This window comes from Balaenoptera borealis (genome assembly GCF_965194805.1).
Source record: "Balaenoptera borealis genome assembly, chromosome: 20".
NCBI lineage: Eukaryota > Metazoa > Chordata > Mammalia > Artiodactyla > Balaenopteridae > Balaenoptera > Balaenoptera borealis.
Genome location: NC_138879.1, coordinates 20491322 through 20511238, shown reverse-complemented (window position 1 = coordinate 20511238; position 19917 = coordinate 20491322). Strand labels below are relative to the sequence as shown.

At 57.0% G+C, this 19917-nt stretch overlaps 1 protein-coding gene across 2 annotated transcripts; it reads left to right on the top strand.

Moving 5' to 3' along the window:
- Positions 1 to 1346: 1346 nt before the first annotated feature.
- On the top strand, positions 1347 to 19568 carry KCNH4 (potassium voltage-gated channel subfamily H member 4). 2 transcript variants are annotated; one of them, XM_082371340.1, is made up of 17 exons: positions 1347 to 1569; positions 3453 to 3686; positions 4008 to 4154; positions 4281 to 4405; positions 5186 to 5429; positions 5729 to 5886; positions 8569 to 8776; positions 9810 to 10004; positions 10446 to 10645; positions 12589 to 12838; positions 13771 to 14009; positions 14676 to 14714; positions 14909 to 15261; positions 15527 to 15633; positions 16395 to 16468; positions 17705 to 18403; positions 19341 to 19568. In XM_082371340.1, exons 1-16 carry the CDS (start codon positions 1494 to 1496, stop codon positions 18098 to 18100), a joined length of 3045 nt encoding a protein of 1014 aa, XP_082227466.1. In that variant the 5' UTR covers positions 1347 to 1493; the 3' UTR covers positions 18101 to 18403; positions 19341 to 19568. The 2 variants fall into 2 exon arrangements, with proteins under 2 accessions (XP_082227466.1, XP_082227467.1); XM_082371341.1 differs by having other exon boundaries at positions 17705 to 18407.
- Positions 19569 to 19917: the final 349 nt, after the last annotated feature.

Genomic DNA, 19917 nt, shown 5'->3' with positions numbered 1-19917 from the left:
CCCACGGCCTTAAAAAGGAACCAACCCTGCAGTCATCTTGATCTTGGACTTCTAGCCTTCAGAACTGAGCCAAAAATTTCTGTTGTTTAAGCCACACAGCTTATGGTACTTTGTTACAGCAGCCCTAAGAAACTAACACCCAAAAGAAGAGATGTGGCACTTTTAAGCAATATAACATCCCAGATAATGCCCAGCTCAGACTCGGGGTGAGGGTGAGGAACACTGGCCTGCCCTCTCCCCAGCCCATCTTCCCTTTGTCACTGGCTTTGGCTGTCTTGTTCTGGCAAGCAGCCACCCTAAGCCACCACACTCAACTGCCCCAGTAATTTTCTGCTTCCATGGTGAAAAAGTCCTGTGTCTGGTCTCACCTGGGTCCTTCTTGCTGTTGCACTTATTTCGTTTTGGAGAAGAAGGAGAACAAAATCCACCAGCGCACCTTTGGAGATTTACAAAGTGACTGCCCAGCTTGAAACTATCTTTCTCAGCCCCAAACTTGCTTCTAGCCTCTCTTCCACCTGAATGGTAGCAGAGAGAAGGAGGGTTAAATCAGGATGATAGGAAGAGGGAGAATAGGGAGACAATTGCTCTCCAACACATTGTGTGCCAAAGATATGCATTATGCTATTAAATTCTCACAACCATACGAGGTAAAAATTATTAGCTGCATTTTACAGATGAAAGTGAGAGGCTAAGTCACACAGTAAGTAAGTGGCAGAGCTGGGATTTCTACCCGGTGGACTCCAAAGCTCTTTTCATCCACACTGCTGAGCTTAGAGGCAGAGTTCGCCAGGGTGCCCTACGCAAACTGAGGCACAGGTGAGGGTTAAGTAGTGCATTCTAGAATTTGAGTTTCCTGCCTTCGCATAGATCCTCCACCGGCAAAACTAGCCTCTTTAACACTTGCTGTCTCACACTGGAGCTCAGGGAGCTGGGGGTGCTGCGAAATACCCCAACTTCAGCAGGCGGCGCTGTGAACCAAACAAGATTCCCAGGGTGGGTGGTGCGCGAGGAAAACCGAGGGGCGGAGACACAAGGAACAGCCAGGGAAACACGCGTGGGGGCGTGGCCACCCTGTGAGGTGGGCGTGTCTGTCATTCAAGCCCTGCCCCACCTCTTGGAGCCTCGGCTCTGGGTGGGCGTGTCCCGAATTCTCTGCGGGAGAGACACGCGTGGGCCGCTCCCCACCCGGAGGAGAGCAGCAGAGGGGTGAGGGTGCCTCTGGTGGCCCCTCCCCGTGCGGGGCCACGTGGCGGGCGCGGGCCGAGCCCGGGGGAAAGAACCTGGCCCGTCGGGAGGTGGGGGGGACCGAGGCGGCGCCGAGACGAGCGGAGAGCCGCTGGATTCGGAGCAGAGAGGCGGCGGCGGCGCCGAGAGGGAGGGGAGGAGGCAGGCGGGCGAATGGGGCGCCCCGGCCTCGCCGGCAGCGCGCCCCCTCCGGCCCGGCCGCGCTGAACGCCCCCGAGCGCCGCGCCTCGAGCCCGCGCCCCGAGGCCATGCCGGTCATGAAGGGGTTACTGGCCCCGCAGAACACCTTCCTGGACACCATCGCCACCCGCTTCGACCGCACGCGTGAGTGGGCCGGAGGCTGAGGCTGGGGGTTCGAGCTAGGGGTCAAGTCTCCTTCGGCGCTGGCGCGGGTCTCCTGGATATGGTGAGAGAGACCCGAGGGGAGGAGAGAGAGTGGAGTTGAGGGTCTAGGAACTCCCAAAGCCAAGCCGCGGTAAAGGAACAGGACTGGGAGCGCCCTGGGAGGGGAGGCGGGCGAGGACCAAGAGTGTGTGGGGGGCCAAGGTTGGGGTTGTGTGACTGGAAGCAGGAAAGGCTCTTTGTGCGGCAAAGCGGAGAAGAGTCCTTGGGAGCCGCCCACTCTCGGGCTGAGCTCTGCTGGAGGCGTGTGAGGGGGTATCCAAGACGCGGAGGTGGGACGAAATGTGCAGACGCTCTGGGGTCTACTCCCAGACGACTCCAGCATCCACTTCCCTCAGAAGAAAAAGAGAGAGAAAAGATCAGACTTCGGCAGGACCTAGCTTGGATTGAGGTCACGCGCCCCCGAGTCGTAGAGCTTCTGTGTCTGAGGGAGGTGAGGCAGGAAGAGGGGGGCGGTCTGTGTGACACAGGGAACTGCCTACCCCCCCATCCCAGCTTGGGTTCCAGGTTCAGCACCTTGGACAGCCACAATCCTCCTTACCCGCCTCTTCTCCCGCCGTTCCCTTTTCCTACTTTGGTACTGAGAGGATCTCCCCTTGCCCCCCTTGGGACACCCTGGCTGGGATGGGGGGAGCGGTACCTGAGGGCGGAAACCGAGCCGCCGGGGCCCTACCCGCCTCCCCACCCCGCCCCCACACACACCTCCCTTGTTTCCATAGCGCCCATCACCCAGGCAACGGGCCTGGGATGGAAGAAGGAGGCTGCTTGCCCAGGGCCCAGCGCCTCCCAGGCACCTGCAGTATCCCCATCAGCCGCTCCACCCCCAGACACTCACCCCTCCTAGCGCCCCAGGACTGGTTGTGTCTCAGATCCCTTCCCTCAGCTGAGACTGTCCCTAGATGGCCCACAGAGCCCCCCTGAGGCCTCCCGCCCACTGGAGCTGGAGGGAGCCAGCTCAGGTTCTGTTGCTGGGGTTGCTGGAGCCACACCTTCATTGCTCAAGCCTGTCAGACTTTGAGCACTGGGACAGACCCTCTGAAATTAGCTAAGGGATGCTAAAAAGAGGACCTTTCCTGAAAGGCAGGGAATAAGGATGCTACCCATCACTGTCTTCCTCCCCCAACAAAGGAGATTTGTGAGTTTGGATAATCTCTGCCTTTGGGTTTCCTATCAATAAAATGGGCATGATAACACCAGAATCTCTGCCCTGTTCACTCTCTAATAGGATGATAGGATAGTGGCTATGGATGTACTTTGAAAGCTGGGCGAATGCAGGGCATCATTTCACCTTCTCAGTGTAACACTTACTATGTGCCAGGATTTGTTCTTCCCAGGTAACTCATGTAACTCCCACACCAACCATGCAAGGAAGACATATTATCCCCCACCTTTCAGATAAGGAAGCTGAGGCACAGAAGAGTTCATTAACTTGCCCAAGGTTACACAGCCAGTAAGTGGCAGAGGTGGGTGCTGGAGCCCATGCCCTTACCATGCTGTGCTGCCTCCTACAGTGACAGCTCACCAGCTTGAAGGCAGGAGGATGAACCTCATGACCTCTCGGGGTTCCTTTTCCAACCCCCTAGTAGTCCCTCTCCCAATTCTCCCACCCTTAAGTCCCTGTCCTTTTGCTCTATCTCTTCTTACTCTCATTTCAGAATATCCCAAGGGGGATCCAGGAATCACATGGGAGCCTGGGAAGCTTCTGGCTCTGGGATCTCTGACCAAAGCTTGGGGGAGGTATGGCCCACCTGGAAGCTGAGCTCTCCTCCTGGCCTTGACCTGACCTTGACCTCTTCTTCCCACAGACAGCAACTTCCTGCTGGCCAACACACAGGGCCCACGGGGCTTTCCCATTGTCTACTGCTCCGACGGCTTCTGTGAGCTCACAGGCTACGGCCGCACTGAGGTCATGCAGAAAACCTGCAACTGCCGTTTCCTCTACGGTCCAGAGACCAGCGAGCCAGCCCTGCAGAGGCTACACAAGGCCCTGGAGGGCCATCAGGAGCACCGGGCTGAAATCTGCTTCTACCGAAAGGATGGTGAGGGGGCCTGGCCTGCCCTGCAGTCCTGCCCAGACCACAGGCCTTAAGCCAGAGTCCACTTGGCACAGTGGAAGCCTGGGTGCTGGTCCCCACACTGCCACAAGCTGACTGTGTGACACTGAGTGCGTCCCTGACCCTCTCTGGGCCGTGGTTCTCCCATCAGGAAGGTGAAGGAGATAGCTGACATAATCTCTGGGCTTCTTTCCAGCACTAAACCTTGGCCAAGCCCTTTGACTATGCCCAGGAACCAAGGGGGATGAAAGAGAAAGAAATGCCATGGGCTGCTCACCCTCTCCCTCCATCTCTCCACACCTACAGGCTCGGCCTTTTGGTGCCTCCTGGACATGATGCCCATCAAGAATGAGATGGGGGAGGTTGTACTTTTCCTCTTTTCCTTCAAGGACATCACTCAGAGTGGAGGCCCAGGACTTGGCCCCCCAGGAGGCCACAGCGACAGTAATCATGGTAACTGCAAGACTGGGGAGAAGGCATGAATGCTCAGAAGTCCTTGCCCAAGGTCACAGAAGACCTCTCCCTACTCAGCCTCATGGTATGTGCCCCCACTTATCTCCGTACCCTTCTTCCCAACAGAAAACTCCCTTGGCAGGAGGGGAGCCAGCTCGAGAGTTCGATCCACCAGGAGGCAGAGCCATACTGTCCTACACCGACTGACTGGCCACTTTGGCCGCCGGGGCCAGGGAGGCATGAAAACCAATGTGAGTCCTATCTCCACCCCAGCATCTTCCAGCCGTGTTTCTGAGGCACCCTTGTTACTGTGTCCCTGTTTCTCTGTCTGTCTGATCTCCCTTCAGAGGCTTTTTCCTCTGTCCGCCCATTTCTCATGTATGGCTCTCTGCTCTATCCCATGTTCCCTCACGTCTCCTTCCATCCGCATCTCCCTTGCTTCCTTGTGATTGCCATTACCCTGCTCTGATGATGTCACAAGGTGGGAGCACGAAATCACTAACTGTGGTTCCAGGGAGAAAACCCCCACTGGGGGCCTGGCATCTAGCCCTGTGTACCACTCCTAAGACCCTGATGAAGCCAGGGGTCTCCAACCGTCTGTGCAGTGCATTATGGCTACAGCGAATGGGGTGCACCATGCCATCCTCCCCTCATCCCTGGGGTATACTCATCCTCCGCTGCACCCCTAGAACCCAAGAGGAACTTGAAGGAGAAGCTAGTGACCTCTCAAGCCAGGGCTTGTGCCTGACTTGTCATAATCACCTTCTCAAGCAGGGTGAAGGTCAATCCTTACAAATACCTGCCCCCCCCCAAAAAACATGATTGATACAAAAGGGGGCTTGAGCAGTAAGTTGGCAGAGGAAGGAAGTGTCAGGTGCCAGCCCCGACCCCCTCTCCTGCACGTTCTACCTCCTCTCGTGGTCACGCCTGCAGTGCCCACTCTCCCCTTCCCTATTCCTTACCTCTCCCTCCCCCCAGCCTTGGCTCCTCTTTCCCCCAAGTGTCCCCAACCGCCACCCCTCTCCCCTTAGAACGTGTTTGAGCCAAAGCCATCAGTGCCCGAATACAAGGTGGCCTCCGTGGGGGGGTCCCGCTGCCTCCTCCTCCACTACAGCGTGCCCAAGGCCATCTGGGACGGCCTCATCCTCCTCGCCACCTTCTACGTTGCGGTCACCGTCCCCTACAATGTCTGCTTCTCGGATGATGACGACACCCCCATCACTTCCCGACACACCCTTGTCAGCGACATTGCCGTGGAGATGCTCTTCATCCTCGGTTAGACGCTCTGCCCCACGTACCCTGGCTGGTGGGCTGGAGGGACCCACTCATCCAAGCCTCACTCCATCCTGGGCCTGCAGGACCCAGGCAGTCAGAGCCTACCCATTTCTGGGTCTTTTAGTCCTCATGGTCCGTGAGCCCTGATCCCTGACCCCTGGAGACTTCAGCCTTTAGACCTCTCCTCCCTAAGGACCAGCCTGAAGCCCAATGCATCTTCCCCATTCCTGCGTCCAACTCCATTCTGAGTCTCTTGCCCTTGGCCAAGGCCCCCTAGTAACAGCCTATTGCACCCCCAGATATCATCCTGAACTTCCGCACCACCTATGTGTCCCAGTCCGGCCAAGTGGTCTCTGCTCCTCGTTCCATTGGCCTCCACTATCTGGCCACCTGGTTCTTTGTTGACCTTATTGCTGCTCTGCCTTTTGACCTGCTTTACGTCTTCAACATCACCGTGGTAAGTGATCCCTGTCCCACCTTGCAGCCTAGCTGCCCAACTTCAGCACAGCATCTCCCATTAAGGGACCCACCTCAGTCCCAGACTCAGTCATCTGCGAATATTTGTCAGGCATCTGTGATGGGCAGAGCCCAGCGCTAGAAGCTGAGAAGGGTCCGAGAGGGTCTGTGCTCTTGGGGAGCTCAGCTCACAATCTCTGAGGGAAGCTGAGACAAATGAAAAGCTAAGTAGGGCTACCAAGGCGGCATTGGTCTGAAGCCAAATGAGTGGCACTTTTCACATTTCTATTTAACAAACAAAGGATGAGCATTTAGCTGTCTGCAAAGCACTGTGTGTGGCATGGTCACTGTGGAGAAAAGTGATAAGAATTCAGCCTCTCGGTAGCTAAGCTGGTGGGGACAGCAGGAACAGAAGAGTTGAATGGAGTGCAAGATGGGCCCAAGGTATTGCTGCGTGGGGGCTGGGCACGGAGCTAGCTGACCTTGGAGTTCCAGGCTGGAACGTGGGCTCCCGCAAAAATGAGCTGAAATCTGGCCAGTGCCTAGGAAGCCAAAGCATGGCAGTTGGGCAGAGGCTAGGGTGGTCTGGGAAGGGTTCCTGTGGGAACAGGTGAGAGCAGAGCTAGACCTTAGACAGACTAGGACCTGGCGGGCAGGAGACAAGAAGAGGGAGCATCTGGGGGGAGCATAGTAAGCCAAGACAGGGAGGTAGAGGCTGCGGGGCGGATTTGGAGGCGGGGAGTCCCAGGACCTGCATCCTCCCAGCTCCCTGGGGACTGCCTGGAGGCGCCCTAGGTGGTCAGCTCTGAACCCAGCTGGCAGATACTAGGTCTTCTCTGGCCCAGGGAGAGGGAGTCCCACCCCGTGTCCCCAGACCCCCTTGGTTGCTGAGTGGGGAGGTGGGGAGCAGTTTCCCTGTGTGCTCCTCTCCCTGCCACCCTCAGCTATAGCGGGAAACCACCTACACGCAGCCGGATTTAACTAGCCGCCAACGGGCTGTGGGCCTCTTCTCCTGGCTGTGTACACGTGTGTGCACGCTCCCACACACGTGCATGTAGGTGTGTCTGCCCTGAGGCTCCAGCCATTCCAAGCAGGGCTCCCCACCCCTCCCCTGAGTGCACCCCCCGCCCCCGGTTTTTGTGCCCACCAGGCAGTCCCCCCTCCTCTGGTACTTTCAGGACCACTTTACAGTTTACTAAGTTCTTTCACACATCATCACATATGAACCTCACAGTAACCCTTCAGGGCAGATTCTCGTATCTCTTTTTCTCAGAGGCAGATGCAGAGGCTCAGAGAGGTTGAGTGGCTTGTTGAAGGTCACACAGCTAGCAGTGGCAGGCAGGAGACTGGAACCAGGTCTCTAGACTCCTGGTCTGGTATTCTTTCCAACACGCTACCCTGCTTCCCGGGAAACCAGGGTACCTGAGCGGATGGCCTGGCATGAGGGGAGAGGAGGAGCAATCTGGGGCTGGAGCGAGGCAGAGCAAAGATGGATGATAAGTAGGCACCGGCAGAGCTGTGGGCTTGAAGCGGCCAGGCCTGAGACATTCTGGTCCAAGGAGAATGAGAGGAGGGCCCCAAGGGAGCGGGGCCCAGGGGCAGGTGACAAAGGGAAGCCTTGAAGAACTCAAGGTTGGAGTCAGGAGCTCTGGAAGCTGGGGGCAGGCGTTAAGCCCTGGAGAGTGTCCATGTGGGGGAATCAAAGCCACCTCCTCTCCAACTCCCTTGCCTAAAATTAGAGAAAATGGCAGGCAGTGACTCAGGAGCTGTGTAGGGCCAGGGCTATGGGGGATGCTGCTGGAGGCCCCTGAAAGGACAGTGAAGGGCCTTCATACCGAGATCCCCAGACGCTGCCCCAGAGCCCCCAGCCCTAGCCTCCAAGCTGCCCCACCCAGAGTAGCAAGAAGATAAGCCCCCACCTGCTCATCATCTAAGACTGGAAGGCTAATCAAAGCACAACGAAAACAGTCAGAGTGGTAACGTTAGCTAACGTTTACAGGACCCTTCCTAGGTGCCACTGGCTCCATCAACTGTCACTGAACCCCACAAGGGCTGAGACCTCACAGCCCAAGCACCCTCATCCCTGCTCTCCTTCCCTCAGCATTTCGGTGTGACCCTCTCATCTGCAGCTGACCCACAAGGGGCGAGGTCCCTAAACCTTCCCCTGTCCACAGCTGATTGTACCTAGGACACTGGGGACTTTGAGCAAGGGCCAGAGAAATTTCTGTCTGTTGCCCCGCCTCTGACCCAGACTTGCCCTTTCACCAGCTGAGGTGCTAAGAGGCAGTAGAGCACAAAACGGACTTTGGTGTCATCTCAGATTTGAGTCCCAGCTCCATCATTTCCTTGGTCTGTGACCTCGAGCAAGTCAGTAGCCTCTCTGAACCTTAGTTTGCTCCTCTGCAAACTGGGAATGATGATGGTAATTGGACTGAAGGCATACTTTTTTAATGAGGATTACAAATACTTAGCCCGGTGCCTGGCACACGTAATTCTTACTGTTAGCCATCATTAGTTTCAGTGTTATCCTCTCCCCCCTGCATTTCCTGCTCACCTTCTCAGCACAGCAGGGATACTTTTCCTGGGGCAGCTTCCCCTAGCTCCGGGGCATCTGGTGGCAAGGCGCTGGCAAGGGACGTGGGGGGCCTGCTGACAGTCTGCCCCGCCGCCCTCACTCCCGCAGACGTCGCTGGTGCACCTGCTGAAGACAGTGAGGCTGCTGCGGCTGCTACGGCTGCTGCAGAAGCTGGAGCGGTACTCGCAGTGCAGCGCCGTGGTTCTCACGCTGCTCATGTCCATCTTTGCGCTCCTTGCCCACTGGATGGCCTGCGTCTGGTATGTCATCGGGCGCCGGGAGATGCAGGCCAACGACCCGCTGCTCTGGGACATCGGTGAGCCATTGACCCCAGGCTTTCACTGACCGCCCCTCCACCTGCCCTGTCCACGCAGACCCCCAAGCTGACACCTCCACCAGGACCCCCACCCCTACCCCACATTCCTCCACTCATCCGATAAACATGCATGAGCTCCTTGCCGGATCAGGCTTGGGAATGCTGATTTGAAGCCATGGGCTCTGCCTTGGGGGGACTCACAGCATAGCAGGGGAGCAAGACCGATGACAGGCAATCAAAATACAGTATGGGAAACACTCTGAAGGTGGGGAAGGTGTTTTGGGCAGAGACCCCTGACGGGACTCATTTGGTGGCTCCCCACCGCCCTCAAAATAAAGTCCACGCTCAGTCCACACCGTACGTGGTCCTGCAGCCCTCTCTACCCCTACCTGACTTCCCTTCCTCCCAGGCCCCCTGTGCTGCTGCCACCCTGGCCTCCCTCCAGCACCCAGGATGTACTGCTTTCTCACTTTGGGCCTTGAACGTGTTTTCGTCTCTGGAATCCTCTCCCTTTTGTCTTCCCTCCCTTCTTCCTAAGTGACTTTTCTATCCTTGTGGTCTCAACTAAAATGCTCTGTCTTAAGGGAGCCCTTCAGGAACCATACCCCCCACCAAACTGGGTTGGCTCTCCCTAACCCATTATGATTCCGAAGACATACTTCCTTTTTAGTAGCTGCTTTCCACCTGTAATGATTTATTTCATGTCTTTCCCCTCCAGACTGTTAAGTTCCACCAGCACAGGGAGCATGTTTGGGTCAAGTCCCAGCATGCTGTACACAGGAAGCACTTAAACTATTAGGGACTGGAAGGGGCCCCTAAACAGTCAGCCGTGTAGGGAGTTGGTAGCCTTGAACTGCAACGGTAACCACTTCACCGTGGGGAGGCCCGGGCACGGGCTGCTCCTCACATTTCCTGTGCAAACCTCCCCTCGCCTCTGTGAATACTCGACCAAGGTCAAGTGAAGGCAGCTCAAGGAAACCCCATTCTCCACTGCTCGCGCAGCCGGGGCTTCTTGCATCCCTCCACCCCCTAGGCTGGTTGCACGAGCTGGGCAAGCGGCTGGAGGTGCCCTATGTCAACGGCTCTGCGGGTGGCCCGTCGCGGCGCAGCGCCTACATCGCTGCACTCTACTTCACGCTGAGCAGCCTCACGAGCGTGGGCTTCGGCAACGTGTGCGCCAACACTGACGCCGAGAAGATCTTCTCCATCTGCACGATGCTCATAGGCGGTGAGGCCGGGCCTGCCAAGCCCCCGGGGTGGCCCTGCTAAGCCCAGCGTGCGGGTGGGGAAACTGAGGCCCAGGGAAGGCAAGGTGTCCACCCACGACCAGACACTCGTGCATTTATTCATAGGTGTTTGCTCAGCACCTGCTACGTGCTGGCCCTGGGGGGATGATGCCACAAACAGGAGGGTCTCTTGCAAAAGGAATGGGAAGCCCAAGTTCATGACTTCATGGGGCGGGCGGGCATGAGAGGAGCATCGAGTCTGACCCCTCTCAGGACCACCCTCTATTCCCCGCCCCAACCCAGCACCTAGGCACGCAGGAGCCCACTGGTTCACCTGCCCCTCCCCCGGGAATCCAGAGACCCATCCAGGGCAGGGCAGGGGGCGTTGCGGGGGGAGGAGGCCGGAGGGGTGGCCGCCCCTGACTGCCCGCTGTGCACCGCAGCGCTGATGCACGCAGTGGTGTTCGGGAACGTGACGGCCATCATCCAGCGCATGTACTCGCGCCGCTCGCTCTACCACAGCCGCATGAAGGAGCTCAAGGACTTCATCCGTGTGCACCGCCTGCCCCGGCCGCTCAAGCAGCGCATGCTCGAGTACTTCCAGACCACGTGGACAGTCAACAGCGGCATCGACGCCAACGAGGTAGCGCGCGGGGCTCCCAGTGGTACCCGGCGCGCGGAGGTGCAGTGGGAAAGGGGTCGCTGCCTCTCAGCGTTTGGGCTGGAGGCAAATGGGGTGCGGGGAGACGAGGTGCTGTTCACAAGGGCACACGCACCCACCGGAATCCACATCCCTTTTCCTTTACACACGGCTAATGCCATGCTCCCTTCAGCCACCATTTTCGAGCACCTGCTTCCGGCCAGTCTCTGTGCTGGACACAGGGGGTTGGGGAACGATTACCCCCAGCCCTTGCCCTCAGGAAGGCACCAGTCTGGTGAGGGAGGCAGACGGGTAAACAAATAGTTAAGCTGTGAATGGGACTGTACTGGAGGGAGTTGGTGCAGTGGGGCCCTCACTGTGTCTGGGCCTAGAGGAGGCAGGGAAGGTGTCGCAGAAGAGGGGACATCGTGAAGGACAAGAAGAAAAGTGGCCTGGGGCCAGAAGGCCATTCCAGGCAGAAAGAGCATTAGGAACACAGGTCTGGAAATACTGACGCAAAAGAGCAGGGTGAGTTCAGGGAACTGGAAGTAGTTCAGTGAGCCTTCAGGAAGGGGTGTGTGAGCGCTGTGGAGGGATGAGGGACAGAGGAGTGAAGAGACCAGGCTGGGGAGGTGGGCAGGCCCAGCTCATGGATGGCCTTGGATGTAGATTTTATCCTGCCACATTTTTAGGCTGGGGAGTGGCCTGCAGATCCAGGAGGTATTTCTTTTTTTTTTTTTTTTAAACAAGTTTATTTTCTTTTTTTTTTTAAATTATTTATTTATTTATTTATTTTTGGCTGCGTTGGGTCTTCATTTCTGTGCGAGGGCTTTCTCTAGTTGCGGCGAGCAGGGGCCACTCTTCATCGCGGTGCGCGGGCCTCTTACTGTCGCGGCCTCTCTTGTTGCGGAGCACAGGCTCCAGACGCGCAGGCTCAGTAGTTGTGGCTCACGGGCCCAGTTGCTCCGTGGCATGTGGGATCTTCCCAGACCAGGGCTCGAACCTGTGTCCCCTGCATTGGCAGGCGGATTCTCAACCACTGCGCCACCAGGGAAGCCCCAGGAGGTATTTCTGAGAGCAGGAGCCTTGGGACTTAGTGATGCGCTGGTTGCAGGAAAGGAGCTCAAAGTGATTCCCAGGTTTCTGGTTTTGGCCAAGGGTGGGATGGAGGCATTACAGGAGGAAGATTGGACTTAGGGGTGAAAGTGAGAGTCCAGAGTTGGGCCATGATGAGGGTGTGTTGCCTAGGGGGATCCAGGTGGAGGTTGCCCCGTGGGTAGTTGAAAATACAGGTCTGGACCCAGAGATAGGGCTCCGGGCTCACAGGGAGGTAGAAGTCCTGGCTGGTTGCCAGGATACAGGGAGAGTGTGGACAGTGAGAAGATAGCTGAGGAAGAGCCTGGGGAAGAAAGGGGGACAAGAGGGAGAGGTAAGCAAGCCAGAGTGGCCGAGGGGCTCCATAAGACGAGGATGGAACCGAACCATGAACATTAAGTTTGGCCCCTGGGAGGTCAGTGGTAAAATTCAAGGTCTAGTGTAACCCTGCGTTTTACAGATGGGGATACTGAGGCCCAGAGAGAGGAAATGGATTGCCCAAAGTCCACAGGGATTTATGCACAGCTGATTTCTAGTCTCCTGACTTCCAGTTGAAGGCTGATCCACCAGGGATGGTCCTTGCATACGTGGGGTTGAGTAACCAGGATGTGTGCGTGACCAGTGTGTGTAGCCGTGAGCAGTGGACAGACAGGAGAAGACCTAGTCTCTGCCCCGGGACTTGGGTTGGGAGATCCACACACAAGTCAAATTGAGGTGAGACACACAGAAGTCTTCCTGAAGGTCAGAAATGGGTAACTTGAGCTCTGTCCTTGGAGACAGCTCAGCACATCTGTAGAGCTCAAGTAGCAGCTTCAGGGGGATGGCCAGAAATACTTATGCCCCTTATGCAGTTACTGCGTGACTTCCCAGACGAGCTGAGAGCTGACATTGCTATGCACCTGAATCGGGAGATCCTGCAGCTGCCACTGTTTGGAGCAGCGAGCAGGGGCTGCCTGCGGGCCCTCTCCCTGCACATCAAGACCTCGTTCTGCGCTCCGGGCGAGTACCTGTTGCGCCGCGGGGACGCCCTGCAGGCGCACTACTATGTCTGCTCCGGCTCACTGGAGGTGCTCCGGGACAACATGGTGCTGGCCATCCTGGGTGAGGATCCCACCACCACCCTCTACCTACCCCAAAATCTTCCCCCAGAGGCCTTGGGAGTGGCCAGGAATCTAGGGACTGGGTACTCTCTCTTGGTCCTGGCTCCCTACCACCATCCCCTTTAGACCATACCCCTTGGGCTCTCCCCTAATCCCATTGGCCACCCCTGAACCCACCAACCCTTCCCCAGTGACTGTCCCCCAAGTCAATTGATCCTTTCCCATTGCACCATCTCCCAAATCCACTGACCCTTTTCCATCGACCCTCAACTCCATTGACCTCTACCCTTTAACTGACCCTTCTGACCATTCTTTATTTTTTTTATTTTTATTTATTTATTTTTAAAAATTAATTTATTATTTATTTATTTTATTTATTTTTGGCTGCGTCGGGTCTTAGTTGCAGCATGTGGGATCTTCACTGAGGCCTTTGGGATCTTTCGTGGCAGCGCGCGGGCTTCTCTCTAGCTGTGGTGTGTGGGTTTTCTCTTCTGTAGTTGTGGCGCATGGGCTCTGTAGTTTGCAGCATGCAGGCTCTAGTTGAGGTGTGTGAGCTCAGTAGTTGTGGCATGCAGGCTTAGTTGCCCCGTGGCATGTGGGATCTTAGTTCCCTGACCAGGGATCGAACCCATGTCCCCTGCCTTTCAAGGCGGATTCTTTACCACTGGACCACCAGGGAAGTCCCTGGCCATTCTTTATTGATCATCCAATTCCATCGATCATTTCTCTAGCTTTACTGACATCCCCAATTGACTGTCTCCCAACTTCACCAGTCATTCTCCACTGACCTTCTGCCGACTCCGTTATTTCCACCAATCCCATCGATTGACCCCCCCTTCAGCCATCCTTCAAACACATTGACCATCCCTCATATCCACTAATATCCTCTTGGTCCCTCTGCCCCAGCTGACTGTCCCCGTCTCTTACCCACAGGAAAAGGAGACCTGATTGGGGCAGATATCCCTGAGGCAGGGCAGGAGCCTGGGTCAGCTTCAAGCTGCGTGCTGAAGACCAGCGCCGACGTGAAGGCACTGACCTACTGTGGCCTGCAGCAGCTGAGCAGCCGAGGGCTGGCTGAAGTCCTGAGGCTCTATCCTGAGTATGGGGCTGCCTTCAGGGCTGGCCTGCCCCGGGACCTCACCTTCAACCTGCGCCAGGGCTCTGACACCAATGTATGTAGACTCCCTATGGCCTCCACCTCCTCCGAGGTCGCCTCCTTCAAAGTAGACCACCCCCCAGCCCCAGAGAGAGCTTCATGAATTCCTTCCACCCTGAAAACATCACCTCTCAACTCCAGCCACCCCCTTCCATTGCCCCTTCCATGCTTAACATCTTCCAACCCACTGACCCTACTCCATTGGCCATTATCCAACCCCATGGACCATCTCTCACCACGTCTACTTCCAACTCTGCTGACCCATCTCCTGTTGGCCCCGCTTCCGCCTCACTCCAGACTCCTCAAAGGACCCACCCCCCCCCACTTCGTGTGCTCCTCCTCCATCAATTCCCTCCCTCTCTGGACTGGGCCTCATCCCCTGGGGCTTCCTCTTCTCCACTCACCAAATGTTTCCTGGGCCCGTTTTGGTTTAGGCTCTGGGCCAAGTCTGTCATTTACACCTTAGACCTTGGTCTTTTACTGCTTTTCAGACTTATGTTGCCACTCAGGATTTCTCTGAGTCGGAGTTGGGGGTATCTCTGACTCAATTCCACAAAGAGGCCCCACATTCTCAAACCCCACGACACTGATGGGTGGGACTAGGAGGTGCTGCACCGGGGGAGCGGGGAGGTGTGAGTCAGCCTGAACCCGCCCCCCCCCCCCCCCGCCCGTGTTCCTGCAGGGCCTCTGCCGCTTTTCCCGATCCCCTCGCCTCTCCCAGGTAACGCACCCTTCCTGGGTGGGGTTGAGGTTGCATGGGAGAAGACGGGAGTGGGGGGCGCCTTTCCTTGGCTGCTGTGCTGCAGGGTGAAGGGAGAGGGGGTGGGGAGCAGCAACCGCCAGTGAAGGCTGCTGCTTACTGAAGGCGCCTGTTGGTCACTGCCCTGTGACATCAGCTGCCCCCTCTGCCCACAGCCCCGCTCGGAGAGCCTGGGCTCCTCCTCAGACAAGACCCAGCCATCCGTCACAGAGGCTGAGGCTGGGGCCGAGCCTGGAGGTGGTCCCAGGCCCCGGCGGTCCCTCCTGCTGCCCAACCTCAGCCCAGCACGGCCCCGGGGCTCCCTGGTCAGCCTTTTGGGGGAGGAGCTGCCCCCATTCTCAGCCCTTGTCTCCTCTCCTTCCTTGTCCCCAACCCCCTCCCCTGCCCTGGCTGGCCGGGGCCACAGCCCCTCCCCTCATGGCCTCCCCAGGGGTTCTGCTGCCTGGAAGCCCCCCCAGCTTCTCATTCCCCCACTGGGAACCTTTGGACCTCCGGACCTCAGTCCCCGGTGAGACGCCAGCCTCCCCTGCCTTCCCTATACCCCTGCTGGCTTCCAGAACCTTCTCTGGGCTCCGTCCCCAGCATTCTGACCAGTGCTCCTCCCTATCTGCCCACCCCGCCCTTCCTCATCCACCACAGCTTGCAACCCCACTCCTCTTTGACGGCTGCTCCTCCCCAGCTCCCTGGCACCGCAGCCCCTTTCACCCTCTGCCTGCTCTGCTCTGGCCCTTACCCTCTCCCTGTGGGACTGATGACCACTGCCTCCGTCCCAGGATAGTGGATGGCATTGAGGACTCTGGCAGCACAGCAGAGGCCCCTACGTTCCGGTTCAGCAGGAGGCCTGAGCACCCTAGGCCTCACTCACAGGCGCCTCCTACAGGTAAGGGCCAGCAGTGGACTTCAACTCACAGTCACCCATTCGTCGGCCGTCCATCCATCCATCCCACATGTAGTAAGGGCTTACCAGCTGCCAGGTGCTGTGCTAGGAACACACAGATGACCCAGACCTGGTCCACACTCTTAGCGAGCTTCCAGTCTAGTGGGGGAGACACCTGTGTACTCAGATAAACGATTCCAGAACAGGGTGCTAAGTGCCGTGACCGAGACAAAGAACAGGGCTCTGAGGTGGGAGAGGAGGGAGCCTCTAACCCTCCCTCCTAGAGGAGGGGACACTAGAGGTGGGTCTTAAAGGGTGGGCAGGAGTTTGAGGGGAGGAGCAAGGCGGTTGGTGAAAGGTATAGAGGTATGACCAGGAGAGCAGTTGTGTTCAGACACCGAAGAGAAGGGACTTCCCTGGCAGTCCAGTGGTTAAGACTCCGCGCTTCCAATGCAGGGGCCACGGGTTCAATCCCGGTCAGGGAACTAAGATCCCGCGTGCCACACGGGTGCGGCCTAAAAAAAAACAAAAACAAAACAGATACCAAAGAGAAGCTCCATGCTTCTCTGTGGGGTGGGGTGGGGAGGGGCTGGGGAAGTGATAGGGCCGCGAAACCATCCTGAAGAGCTTGGGTTTCCCAGCATCCTGACCCCAGAACGTCCTCTCCCCTTGCCCTCTGCCTGCCCAGTGGAGGACCCAGCCCAGGCTGTGGACTCAAGCTCCCTGTACTCACCCAGCATCCCTTCTCCCCACTCCGTCTGCAGGGACCATGCCCAGCCGGGAAGTGGCCACTGAGGCCGAGGAGGTGAAGGAAAAGGTCTGCAGGCTGAACCAGGAGGTGGGTTGGGGCTGGCCCCTCCCCTCCAACCTTGGGATCAGAGATGTGCTTACTATAGGAGCATTTCAAAGGGTTTAGAGCCAGAGTCCTGAATTTGGATATTCACACTAGCTGGGAGACCTTGGGCAAGTCCCACAATCACTCTGAACTTCAACTTCCTCATCTGAAAATGGGGAAATCAATACGTTCTTCCCAGAGTTGTTGTGAGGATGAGATGAGGGCGCATACATGCCTGGCCCAGTCCCTGGCACACTGTAAGTACTCAGGGACAGCTACTTCCCCTCCTTCCAGCTGGCTCAGGTGGTCCAGCCGGAAAAGAGGGCCTCTCCTCCCTCCACCGCCATGGGATTTGCTCCTGCAGGGACCCTCCCCCCACCAAGTCACATGCTCCAGTCCTTTCCGGCCCCCTCCCTTGACGAGTGGGGCAGAGGCCAGGGAGGCTGAGCAGGCCCTCAACCCCAGGGGACCTGGACCCTCAGGTCTGAATCCTGGTCAGAAAGAGCCCTGATCCTGTTTGCCCAAGCTGTGCCTCTGCCTCCCCCTCAGGGATGTCAGAGCTGCGTCCACAAAGCAGCCAGGTTGAGCCCTTGAGCCCTCGGGAGTGCTCGCCTGGGTTCTGATAAACAGCAGGCATCCCACAGGGCGCACCTGGGCTGGGGCAGGCCCTGAGGCTGGGGGCGGAGCCAGCCCCGGTTCCGCAGGATTCAAGGTCAGCCCTGCTTCCGCATGCGGTTCTTCTAGACCAGTGGTTCCCCAACTTGGGTGTCCAGCAGTACCCAGAGAACATGTTAAAATGCAGACTCCGGGGCTTCACCCAATCTGGAATGTCTGGGGTGGGGCCCAGAGATTGGCATTTTGACAAGTTTTTCAGTTGATTCTGTACTCCCTGAAATTTGAAAAACGCTGAATAGACACTTGAGCTCATGTGATGTATCACCTGAGAGTAAGCCTGCATCTGTCACTTCGCAGCTGTGCGACCTCTTTGAGCACTTTTTTCTACATCTTGTCAAAGTGTGTGTGGCGGGGAGTAGCAATAGCTGTCGTCCCAAATCCTTTTTGGAAAGAGGCTGGGGTATTTACATCTAGATGAAAATAAGCCCTGTCCTGTCTTCTTCTCAGGGTGGCCATGAGCAGAGAGTGGGTATGAAAGAGCTTTGTAAACTGTAGAAGGGAGTGCACCTAGGAGGGTGGTGATTGTTATGGCACCTGGGAGACAATTTGATGTGTTTTCAACAGATCTCCCGTCTCAACCGGGAAGTGTCTCAGCTTAGCCAGGAGCTTCGACACATGATGGACCTGCTACAGGCCAGGCTGGGTCCCCCAGGCCACCCAGCAGTCTCGGCTTGGACCCCAGATCCTCCCTGCACACCTCAGAGGCCTCCATGCATCTCTCCCTGTTTGTCCAGACCACTGCCTGGCCTCCAGGATACTACCCTCGCTGAGGTCCACTACCCAGCCAGTGTGGGGACAGCAGAGATGGGGGCTGCCCCCCCCGACCTGAGACCCTCCATGCTGTCCCCTTACCCCTCAGAGCCTGACCCTCTGGGACCCTCCCCAGTGCCAGAGGCCTTACCTCCGAACTCAAGCCTCATGAGGCACAGCTTCCGGTCCAGGTCAGACACGTTCCACTGACCCTGGCCACGGGCCCAGGCCTGTTTGGGGTGGGCACTGACGCCTGCCATCCAGGGAGGGGCTGGGCCCCTTGGCCTCCTGCCTTGGGTTAGAAGCCACCAGATGGTCTGGTTGGCTCTGGATTCTCTGACCTTTTTAACAAAGCCTGGTCACTTCTGACCCTTTGCCTTTTCCAAACCCTCCTCTATTCTCCTCTGTGAGGGGAGCCACCTGAGGCCGTGGAACCCAACAGGCATGAGATGGACCGCAGTGCCCACTGAGCTGGGCAGATGAGATGTCTGGCTTTCTCCCCAGGACCTGGAGGCAGGTAGAGATGGGGGAGCAGAGAGGGGAAGGGAAAAGCCCCCAGATCCAGCCTGGGAAATGAAGACTAAGGCAAGAGCAGGCAGGATCTTGGTGTCTACAGCAAGAGGGATGGATTGCAGATTCCAGTGCGGAGGTAGCTTAGTGATACCATGAGGTCTTTTGTCCCAGCCCCCAGGTCTCTGCTGGAGACTTTGAAAGCAATGTTGCTTCGAGAGGGGTAGGTTTGAAATCCTGGCTGGCATTTTTTTTTTTTTTTTTTGCTGCGCCGTGCGGCTTGTGGGACCTTAGTTCCCCAACCAGGGATCGAACCCTGGGCCCTCAGCAGTGAAAGCTCCCAGTCCTAACCACTGGACCACCAGGGAAGTCCACTGGACCACCAGGGAAGTCCCCTGGCTAACATTTGAGTAACCCAAGACTTCTTAGGCCTCCTACCATCAGCCCAAGCTGGAGGGGCTCACCTTACCCCACAGCTCACATAGGAAATGAACCGATGACCCCACATATGTATTCTTTGACTGTCACAGCATTTTTTTCAAAATATGAATGAGTTGTCACATTGAAAATCAGGAGAGTTCACACAGAAGTCCAGATATTCCAGCTTCTCTAAACAAATTCGGGAGATCTGGCGACCCTGGGCCAATGCCGCACCTGGCAATAATCAGCTGGTGTTGGGTGGCCACTGTCCTCTTTGGATGAGACCTGCACTCTCCACTTCTTTGCAGTCCCCACATTCCTTGATCATCTCCTGACACCCAGCTAGCTTCCCTCATTTGAATTCTTTATCTGGTCTCTATGGGTATCTCAGTTTGCAATCCCTGCCTTAGAGTGTGCTCCCAGGTTCCTTTACCCCAGTGGGTGCCTTTTGGGCCCAGTAGTGTCTATTTCTACCCCTGGGCCTGGGCCTGTCAACATCTTTGTTTCTGTCTCTCTGCAGGCCGACACTGAAAGTGGTCTCTTCTGCTGCCAGCAACTTGAAACAGTCCCAGCAGCACTACTCCCCCTCTCCCTCCCCCAGACCTCAGCCACGCCTGTTCTCCCCCTTCCAATATGGTCTCACTCAGGGCCCTGACTTCTTGAAAATTCACCCCGGTCTCCAGCTCTCCTTTACCACCCAACACCCTGGGCTCACTTTTGGATAGGAAATAAACTCTTTATTTTTGTAGTTTTTGGCTCTGGCTGTTTCTGGAGGTTGGTCTGATAGCCCCAGGGCTTTGGAGGAACCTACACGATAGTCACTCCCCCACAGTACCCCAGGGCCCTGTTGCTGTCTCTAGGAGGGCAAAGGTGCCAACCAATCCACTTGGCACCATGTTCACGCCACCAGAGGCCCCAGAGATGAGGCAGAAACCTTAATGAGTCACTATGGGCCCATTACACCCACCCTCCCCCCAACCTGGTCAAAGCCACAGATTCAGACACGGTATGTGGGAAGGGCCCTGACTCAGGTCCACCTCCAGTCCTGGAAAGGTGGCCCATGGGACTCCCCACCAATCCTGCATTAACCGATCCTC

Excerpts from the sequence above, each read along its gene's own strand:
- KCNH4 (XM_082371340.1), top strand. The coding sequence starts at position 1,494 with ATGCCGGTCATGAAGGGGTTACTGGCCCCGCAGAACACCTTCCTGGAC. Across the intron at positions 3,687-4,007 it reads CTGCTTCTACCGAAAGGATG|GCTCGGCCTTTTGGTGCCTC; the intron begins GTGAGGGGGCCT and ends CCACACCTACAG. Across the intron at positions 14,715-14,908 it reads GATCCCCTCGCCTCTCCCAG|CCCCGCTCGGAGAGCCTGGG; the intron begins GTAACGCACCCT and ends CTCTGCCCACAG.